General features: G+C 42.8%; 1 protein-coding gene across 1 annotated transcript in view; it reads right to left on the reverse strand.

The window, feature by feature from the left end:
• Positions 1-8,466, reverse strand: part of MRPS28 (mitochondrial ribosomal protein S28) — a 171,054-nt gene extending 162,588 nt beyond the window's left edge. The window contains 2 exon segments of the mRNA XM_043975685.1: positions 5,699-5,703; positions 8,121-8,466. Coding sequence (XP_043831620.1) covers positions 5,699-5,703; positions 8,121-8,343 — 228 coding nt within the window. The 5' untranslated portion in view covers positions 8,344-8,466.
• Positions 8,467-10,912: the final 2,446 nt, after the last annotated feature.

Genomic DNA, 10,912 nt, shown 5'->3' on the forward strand with positions numbered 1-10,912 from the left:
ATCTAAGCTCAAAGGAAGTAGCTTTTTATAGCACCTTAGTTTCTGGGACCATGCACATAAATGGATTTTGTATTCCACCAAACCAATCCCTGCCCTTGAATCCCTGGGAACCAGAAAACAGAAAAGTTAATGCCCTGTGTGAGCGATGGTTTAGTTTCTTAATAAAAAGGGAAACCTGGTGATTCTACTGCTCCTGTCATCCTATCTGTGGTGCTGTGACTGTCATGAGGCAGATGCATATTGCCATGTTCCATCAGCATGTAACATACCCCCTCATTTCTGTCTACAGGCCTCATTCAGGTCACCGGCATTGTCCCACATTTTGCTACAGGCTCTTCCCAGTACTCTTCCATCTTAATGCCTTTCCTTTAAGAGTTTCTCCAATTTATCAGGTATGTATCTCATTTGTACATGACTGCATGCTGTCTCCCCCCCCCCCCCAGAGACAGGGAGTGGTTTTTGCCTTTCTTTGAATCTCTAGAACTTAGCACAATGCCTGGGTGCTTAATAAATGCCAAAAGACAACTTGTGGAGAACCACCCAGTCTATCATAATGCAACCCCCTACTAGCCATTTGGAGATAGCTACAAACCTTCTTTCACTAGCTGTTCTGTTACCCAGGTCTCTGTACTACCCAGTTATCCGCTGGTACCCATTTCAAGACAACAAACCTGAGGAATTTGCTTTTCCATCTCTACCCCTCCTGAAACCACTCCTGGTTGCTGGGTATACAAGTTCTACAGGTAGCCTTTTCTTTCCTAACTAGCTATGGATGACAATTTATCACAAAACCATTCATTTAAAGGGTAATTCCTACCAAATGTAAGAAGTAATAAAGAGAATCAGATACATGGAATCAGATCAATCCTAGTCTTTAATTATTTCCTGCCGACCCCAACTCATTTGGCAAAAGGTATAGGGCACTCAAACTGCATTTGTTTCCTTTCAACATTCTTTGTCCTCAGGGTAAGAGACAAAAATTGGGAGGAAGACATTTCATCTTCCAATTGAAATAAGGTGTGAAAGTGTTTCATGAATTTCCAAGCACTTTAAAAATGTTAGGTATTATTATAACCTTTTACTTACTAAATTAAATTCAACAAATATTGACTAAATGCCTATCATACCCAATGCAATCAATAAAATAAATTTAAGTACCTACTATGTACTAGGCACATGGGGATATAAAAACAAATGACATGACAGTGAACTAGAATTTATTAAATGCATACCACCATTAAGCTAATGTAGCAAGGGTAACCTGGAGGAGAGACAAAAGGCAGCATATACCAATCAAGTTAAAACACCATCACCATCTTACCCACCACCCTGATGAAGACAGCTCCAGAAAAATAGTTCTGGCAACTGAGTAAGGTTGCTTTTTGAGCAGCCTGTCAGAGAGTGAAGAAGTTCATCACCAACAAGTTGGCCACCAGGTAATTAATTCTTTGGGCATGACGACGCATCAAACAAAAGTCTTTGATCTAAATGGATATGTGACATCAATATAAAATGTCAGATCATTTAAAAATATTATTGGATAAGGAGAGGAAGGAAGAGAATAAGCATTTATTAAGTGCCTACTATGTGCTGGGTACTGTGGTGTTTTATAGATATCACCTGTAATCATCTGATCCTCACAACAACCCTATGAAGTAGGTGCTATCCCCATTTTATAGTTGAGATAACTAAGGCAGACAGAGGTTGTGACTGCCCTGGGTCACACAACTAGGGGAAAAGGAGGTACTGTTCAGAATTATGGTTAAGGAGCAATTCCATAACCAAACAAGGGATAGAGGTGATCACAAAAGACAAGATACATAACTTCAAGTATTTAAAACTTGAAAGCTTTTGCACAAAATCAATATAACTAGACTAAGAAAATTTAATTAATAAAATATTTTATAGAAAAGCCTAATATCTCACACATATAAGGAACTGATACAAACATATGACTAAGAGTAGATATGAAGTCAAAGACAAAAAAGCAGCTTTAAAAGAAAAGCTATAATCCAATAAGCATCTACCAAGCAAGCACCTGACTAACAATCAGTAAAAAAAGAATTTAAGTGCCTACTTTGTGTGAGGCATTGCAAATACAAAGACAATAACCAAGAGTCTAAGACCATAATCAGCTTACTTTCTATCAGGGAAACATGCACACATGAGTAAAGACATACAGGGAATTATTAAGAATTTTGTTTGGGATCATGTGGATGCCCTTGGCATGAAGGAAGAGGCCCGTATTCCCTTTGGAGAACCAGTATCCATCTGTTTACCAGCTTGCAGATATGATCCCTGGTATCCTGCAATACTTAAACTTCTCCATCATAAATGGAGGTGGAGTTGGAGCTGGAGCCTTTATCTTGTCTTGATATGCTCTTTTACACCAGTAGTGAAAAGTTTTGTTTTCATCAACACTGATCCTCATGCTAAGGGCTGGATGGACTGAGTTGGCCACAAGCTGCTTGGTCTCACTTTCCGTATCCCCGAGATAATTCCTGGGCACCTCTTCAGTGTTGTTGTTCAGAACTGTCTGGTCACTCAGAGCTAGTGCAACAGTATCGAAATATCATTGTGCTCCCAGTCTTGAGAAAGTAAGGCCTGGTCCTCCCCTCCCCACCCCCTAAACCCTCAGTTCTTATCCAGGGAGGTACATAAGGGTAATAATGAGAGACAAGGTGGGGGGGGGAGAGGGAGAGAGAGAGAATGAGAGGAGAGAAGGAGGACAGATTTTGCAGGGAGATAACTTCGATCTTTTGGTTGCCACCCTAACCTTGACCTCTAACCCATGACCTGTCTCCTCAGTCCCTGGGAAAGAGATCCTAATGCCTCTTAGGGATTTAGACCCCTGATTCCTCAACTCCTTGATTGGAGAGTACAAACTATTCCTTGATCCAGGAATGGGAAGAAGGGTTACTGTATCCCAGCTTCTTTTCTATCGGAGGATGTTATAAGGCCTCCTGGGTTTGGTGTTACTAATGCTGATTCAATCCTTACACTGCCAATAGGAGCTTATTGGGTCTTCAGGGGTTTGCAAAGGTCCTAAGATTGCAAAAGGGATATATCCAGAGGATAGAGAAGTGGGAGGTGATGAGCATCCATTAAGTACAGGGAACAAGGCTGAAGCCACAAGCAGGGAGGGAGCCGGGGCTGCCTGGCTATACTAACTCTAATAGTCATCAATTTTTATGGAATAGAGATGGGGTCAGATTAGGTCTGTGTTGCTTAAGAGTTGGCATGAGGGGTGCTTGGGATTGCCCAGGGAACAAGGTAAGTGTCTTGGGGGCTCTGACAACATTATAGCAGAGAAGAGGTTACCTCCTTGTGACTCCCTTGCCCCCCACAACTCTCTTTGTAACAATAAACTGTGTAGACAAGGTGGTGGGCGGGGGAGACCTATTTTTTGACACAAGAGAGAGTTCAAATTTTGGGGGTAGGGAAAAAAGGAAATGATTGTGGTATAAAAACAAGTCATGAAGTTTTAAAAAAATTTACGTTTGGGGGCAGCTAAGTGGCGCAGTGGATAGAGTACCGGCCCTGGAGTCAGGAGGACCTGAGTTCAAATCCAGCCTCAGACACTTGACACTTACTAGCTGTGTGACCCTGAGCAAGTCACTTAACCCTCACTGCCCCGCAAAAAACAAACAAAAAAACACATTTAAAAACAACCAAAAAAAAAAGTCAAGGCATATTTGTCTCCAGTCCTATAATACTCTTCCTCTTCATCTTGTTTTTTCAAAGATTAATTATTGGCTAAGCAATCAAATATAATAATTAATGCATGTGGGATGCTTTAGAAACTATACAGTGCTATATAAACCACAGATTCCAAGCTGGAAGGGTTCAGAGATGTCACCCAGAAATAGCAAATATCATTATTGTTTCCCCACAAAATTCTCACTCCAATGAATGGAAGTGATCTTGGGCTCTTTCTAATTGCCAGAAAAGATGCAGCCAACCTCCAGCGGCAGAAAAGGCCTCCAATGTATATCCCGGTGACTAACATACTGAGTATCTGCTCTCAGAGATCTATCCCACTGTGGAGCTAGACACTGCTCACTACCAAACTGGCCATTATGGAATACATTTTGGTGGGCATGGCGGCTGAGGAAAGTAGGGAGGGCTGCAATCTGTTGGGTGGTGTATGCCATCAAGAAAACAAGGGTCTTTTGCAACGCTGAAATAAGCATCATCATTATTGCTATTTTAAGACATTCTACAGAAAGAACTTTCTACAAATCACTCCAAAGACATCTTCTTTTTCCAGGAATTCTGAGGTTTGATTAAAAAACCCATGATGTTTCAACATGTAGCAAAGCTAGTCAACCACTTCCCTGGCTGAATGAAACAAGAAATGAAAATTTGAAATCTACAAAATTCAAACTAGAGAGAAGTCAACCTTTCACCATCAAAACTTCAGAGCTTCGTTAGTTCACTAGACTGCTGCAGAGCCTAACGCTTCTTTACTTCAGTTGACAATACCCATGAGTAAGCCTGGAGAGGGATAGACCCTGGATCTGTGATTTCACTGACTTAGGGCACTCCCTGAGGAGTGCAGGTCAGTACTTTCTTTGCAACTTAAATTCTAATTTTAGAGAGCTACCCAGAGCACAGAGCAGTTAAGTGGCTAGCGAGCATCACAGTCAGTACAAGTCAGAGATGTCTTAAATCCAGGTCTCCAGGCTTCCAAGCTAGCTCTCTACCCACTATGCCACACCTCCTTGACTCTGACCTAGGGAGTGAGTACATTGGCTCTATGAAAAATCTTATTTGGAAATCAACCTGTTCTTTCCAATGCACAAATGAAGGCAACTATCTTTCTTAACTCTGCAGTCAATCGATCAATAAACATTTATTAAGTGCTCACTATGTGCCGGCCCCAGGGCTACAAGCTGGTATTTGCAAAGTCAAGAATCTTTTTTGAAAAGAATGCTGCCCCATATTGACACTTATCTGGCATGGATATGATTGTCTTCAAGCCAGATTATGAAGGATAAGTCAACAAGCTGCTAAAATTAATGGAAAACTCAGAAAAACTGAAACACTGGCTACATAACAGATGGTAAACAGGACATTCCAGGATGGGTCATACACGGCGAATGAAAGCCTTTCACACTAAAATGCTCCTAAAATGAGCTAGTATTAGTATACCCCATCAAAATTCATCACCTGGTAACCAACCTTTTTTGGCTCTGAGGTTGGTCTTCACACAGTAGGCCCTCACTGAGCCTATATTTATCAGTCTTCTAGAGTAGAATAATGGACAGAGTGCTGGAAGCATCCCATGGTTCAAAAACTCCATCTGACATCTACTACTTGTGTGAGCATGGACAAGTCAGCTACTTAACCTCACTAAGCTTCAGTTTCCTCTTCTGTAAAATGATCAAGGTGGACTCTAAAATCTCAATGATGCTTTCCACCTCTCATCTGTGATTCTATGTCAAAAGGCAATCACAACATCATGAGAACCACATGGAACCCAATGGGTTACCCATTTTTACAGAAGTTTACATTTTTTATAATAGCAGGACAAAGGGGGGAGGGGTGCCAGGACGGGGAGAAGTGCAGCAAAGGTGGAAAAAGGACAAGATTACTCCACAGAGGGAGGAGCAAAGTGATGGCAAAAGCCTCATTCTTTTTCCCTTGGGAACTGCTAGACAATGAAGATAAGAGGGTCTACTTATCGGCAAAGGACCCTGGCTGCACAAGCACTATTCCAGTCTGGAAGAGACTGGCTGGCTTCTGTCTTGCCTCCTACAGACACACGGGGAATCCAGTTTGGGGTACAACAACGAATTATGTCAGCTCAGGGGGAGCTTCGTCCTTGACCCATTCAGAGACTCCTGCATGCTCAGAGTCCAGTGTTTCTGGGAAATATAGCAACTAAAAAAGACAAGTTCAGGGGACCATTAAAAACCTAGGAACATAGCCACTCCACAATGAGACAGCTGAGAAGAGTTTTAACAAAAGATATTTCCAAAAGTCCATAAAGTGTACATTTTAATTATTTCCTCTTAAAAAAGACTATTGAGTTATTTCTAAGGGATGTTAGTTTTAATGTATGGTAATTCAACTATTAATATCTAATTTCTTCTCTGAAATCTAACTAAAGCAAGAAGCAGGTGAGAGGGACATAGGAATATGACCCTCCACTGAGATAGAAAGTGCCCCCCCCCCTTCGGCCTAGTGATCTGATCTCAAAGTCTTAAAGCCCCTTAGAACCCCCTATTTCTCTCTCTCTCTGTTTTTTCTCTAGAGAGAGGCAATAATGGGAAGCTACTATCCCCCTTTCTAAATATAGGCATATCAACTTAAAAATTGCTTCATAGAGTCTGCACCGAGACATTATGTAGACATGATACATTGTTGCAGAAACAGAAAATTTTGCAAAATAATCTAACAACCCAGGAGAGAGACTTATCGCTGAACATTCCAGGAGAATGATTTATTGCTGAACCCAATTACCACATTTTGCTCAAATTAGATGTCTGCAAAGAGTATAAAAACTGCTTGGTTTCCTAATCCTGGTGTGTCACACCTCCTGGTTGTCCCAGTGAGTGTGGTGCACCTTTCTTTCAAAAGAAATAAAATCAATGCTTTGGCCTCCTTTCTCCTCAAGTTTCTATTACAGGGGTCAGTGGGTGTACTTCTCATTCCACTCACAGGGAACAAAGGAAGAAAAGTCATACACTGGACCCTTAGTCCACCTTTCTTCCACCTCAGATAGGGGCATGGAGTACAAGAACACCACCATTTCTGAAACAAAATGCAAAGCGGGAAGGAAAATAATCAATCATCTACTCCAAACCCTCAATTTACAGATGAGGCAATTAAGGTTCTGAACAGTGAAATTTATTTTCCTAGGTTCACAAAACTAGTCACTGACAGAACCAGTCAAAAATCAGTCCTATTTCAGTGTTCCCCCAATTAATCCAGAAACAGAACTCTCTTCCCTTCTCCTCTCACCCACCCCAATCCCAACCCCTCCACAATGGATGCAAGTAGATAGCATATATAGGCACATTTGGCCTTTTCTACATTTAATAAAACGTTAAGTTTTCCAAAGGGTTGTCCATAGAAAGCAGCTATGGATGGACCTAGCAAATCCAATGTGAATGTTTAGGATACAAAGTCATCTAAAAACAACCACCCTCTCTCCTGTCAATCACAAAGTACGGAACCAGTCATAAATTTAGAATTAGGAAAAATTCTGGGTCCTCGAAGATTAATCTCTCAAAAACTAGGTTTCTCATCTTTTACAAAGATAAGTTAATTTGTCAAGCACTTTATATATCCCTTTTGATCCTCATACCAACACCTGGAATTATTATCAACATTTTACAGAGGTTAAGTGACTTGCCCAAGAATCACTCATCTACTATCTGAGCGAGATTATACTTAGTTTTCCTGACTTCATGTCCAACATTCTAGCCACTATATCTCACTGTGATTAAAACTGCAGAAAGCATCCCTATTTTCTTTCATTCAGCAATTAGGCTCTGCGTTTTAAAATCATTTTCCGGATTTGAAGAGTATCTTTCCAGGAGCCTGAATGCAGCTCGTATTGTATTTTAGTCTGAGACTTGTGGGGGAAGGGAAAAGTATAGTAAGAGCTTGCAGCTTTAAGGTTTTCAAAGGACTGCATGTATGTTTTCACTTCTGATGCCCATAACAACCTTATGAAAGCGATGCTATTATTTCCCTTTTACAGTTGAGAAAACCAAGGCTCGGTGAGAGGTGAAGTGACTGGCCCTGGGTAAGAGAGCGGGTAAGTGTCTGAGGCAGGATTCTAACTCAGGTCTTCCTGACGCCAACTCTAACTCCAACTCCAGCACTCTATTCACTATGACATTCTGCTACCAAGAAAACAGAGGAATTGCCTTCATACAGAAGCTGTTGTTTGTTTGCTGGCACTGGAGTTCCCCTTTCCTTCCAAAACTGCACGTTTTTACGCCAACTCCACACCAGCGCCGACACAGCCTACAAACACCAGCACAAGGGATGCAGGAAACTTTAATTCCGCCCCCAGGATCTCTCCGCTCCACCCCCTACCCAAGGCTCCGCCCCACGCACAACTCGCATGCGTCACCGAGGCCTCCTCCGAGGATTGGACAGACGGTTGTCGCTCACCTGCCGGGGCTCCGCCTCCTGCTGCAACTTCGAGTGGCGTTCCAAGGCACTTGCAAAGCCACCCAGCCGTTTTTCCGGTTCCGCTGGGGAAGAACTACCGCTCTCACTCTCCGTGCTAGTACCGACATTGTGACATTGACGGGCTGAGAGATGCAGTCGCAAGAAACGGCCCTGAGCGGCCACCACGCGGCTCCACCACAGCGCTGCCATGACAGTTCCCGGTGACCTCTGAACTGTGACGTATTTCTTTCTGGGTTCTCAGTAAAGGTCCTGGACAGAGTTGCTGCCCACCCAGCACCACCGAGCCGGCCTGGAGTGTGAAGACTAGAGAGGTAGCGGAAGTGGGAGGAGTCTTAACGTCACGTCCGGTTGCCTAAATTCCCGAGTTGTTGATTTAGGGGCGCGGGAGTTCGGCAAGCAGGCTGTGTGATTTTAACGTCCCTTAGTGGGGAGAAAGATTCTTTGGGAAGCGAAAAGAGCTCAGAGCCAGAAAACGGTATTGATGGAGACGACGTCTTTGTGAAGATCGTAGAATGTCTCAGCTGGAAGCGACTGAAAAGTGGCCAAGCCAGCTATCTCATTTTGCAGACAAGGAAACTGAGGCACGGAGCGATGAAGTGACTTGATCCCACGCACACAGCGGATCCAGCGATTTCGCCACTACAAGATGATGCGAATTAAATTTCTTCATAGACCCCCCACCCCCTTATCAGTATTTGCTCCTAGAGGCAAGGACCCCAGTGCCCCCAAAGAAATCCCTCTCTCCTCAGTTTACCCTACAAACACAGAGCCCTTTCACCCCAGCGACGTAATCATCCTGGGTGGCCTCCCTTAATTGAGTCCCTTTCTTGTCACTCAGAGTAGCACCTAGAATGGCTCAAAAGCAATTGTGCAGGGGCAGCTAGGTGGCGAAGAGGATAAAGCACCTGCCCTGGAGTCAGGAGGACCTGAGTTCAAATGCGGACTCAGACACTTGACACTTACTTAGCTGTGTGACCCTGGGCAAGTCACTTAACCTGCATTGCCCATCCTCCCCCCCCCCCCCAATTGTGCAGCTTCTTTTGGAAAGCCAGGGGTACCCCTCTGGTAGGGAGCATCATCATGGGCTCCACTTCTCCAAGCTTCTTACTATCGCTGCCACTGGAGACAGGCCTGGGCCAGGTTTAGGGTCCAGCCACACATTAACTCAGTGACCATGAGCACATTATGTAGTTTCTTTTTTTTACATTTATTTTTAATTTTTTCCCAAATTACATGTAGAAACAAATTTTGGGGCAGCTAGATGGCGCAGTGGATAGAGCACCGGCCCTGGAGTCAGGAGTACCTGAGTTCAAATCCGGCCTCAGACACTTAACACTTACTAGCTGTGTGACCCTGGGCAAGTCACTTAACCCCAATTGCCTCACTAAAAAAAAAAAAAAAGAAACAAATTTTAACGTCGATTTTTAAAACTTTGTGTTCCAAATTCTCTTCCTCCCTCCCCACCCTTCCTTAAGAACTCAAACAATTCAATATAAGTTATACTTGTGTAGTCATGCACAACATTTCCATATTAGTTTACTTATTAAGAAACTAAGTTTCCTCATCTGAAAAATGGGGGCAATCACACGCCCTATCCACTTCACTGGTTTTTTTGTGAGGAAAGGGCTAAACTTTAAAGGGCTATCACATAGTAATATGTATGGAATGTAGGTAAGCTTTCTCAGTCTCTGGGGACTCCTGTTTGTAGCATTTGCTATTAAGGCTAACTCCTTCCTTCCTCCATTTCCCCTTCCCTTCTCAGCTACTTCTTTTTTTTTTTTTTTTTTTTTGTGGGGCAATGAGGATTAAGTGACTTGCCCAGGGTCACACAGCTATTAAATGTCAAGTGTCTGAGGTCAAATTTGAACTGAGGTCCTCCTGAATCCAGGGCCGGTGCTTTATGCACTGTGCCACCTAGCTGCCCCTCCCTTCTCAGCTACTTTTAGCAGCTTCCAGTGCTAAGATAAAGGAAAAGGGTCCTTCTCTGACACTTCTCAAAATTGTCTCTGATTGCCTCGCTAAAAAAAAAAAGGGGGGGGGCAGCTGGGTGGCGCTGTGGATAGAGTACTAGCCCTGAAGTCAGAAGTACTTGAGTTCAAATCCAGCCTCAGACACTTAACACTTACTAGCTGTGTGACCCTGGGCAAGTCACTTAACCCCAATTTCCTCACTAAAAAAAAAAAAAATTGTCTCTGAGGCACAACCTCATTTGCTCCAGTGGTAGTATCTGCCCTCTTTTTTCCTGTGTGACTCCTCTGGTCACTTTGGGCTTTTAGCATCACTACCATCACCAATTCCTACCAAAAAAAAAAAAAAAAAAAAAAGACGTTTTGCCCCAAAGAATTTTTTTCTTGCTTTAGCAACCCCCATTTAGAACTCCACAACCACATTCTGCTTGTCCTAATGAAGGCCTTTACTCTGACATCAGACTCTACAACCCTCTCTCTAGACCATTGAATTTACTCCAGCCTCTCTTTTGTTGTGACAAGCTCGTGGCCCATTTTTCAAAACATCTTTAAAACAGGTTTGATTAAATATATTCTTCTCTGCTTGTCTATATTTAATCCTTACAATTTTATGAGGTCAAGCATTTACTAAATTTAATATGTGCCAGCGTTGTGCTAAACTAGTTGAGTGTACAAAGACAGACAAACACTGCCTCAGATCTCTAGGAGCTAACATTCGAATGGGGAAGAAAATATTGCAATAACTATGTGCATACAAGATAAATGAAAGGTCCTGGAGGGAAGGACAGGAA

Source organism: Dromiciops gliroides, chromosome 1 (assembly GCF_019393635.1).
Source record: "Dromiciops gliroides isolate mDroGli1 chromosome 1, mDroGli1.pri, whole genome shotgun sequence".
In the NCBI taxonomy this organism is placed as follows: Eukaryota; Metazoa; Chordata; class Mammalia; order Microbiotheria; family Microbiotheriidae; genus Dromiciops; species Dromiciops gliroides.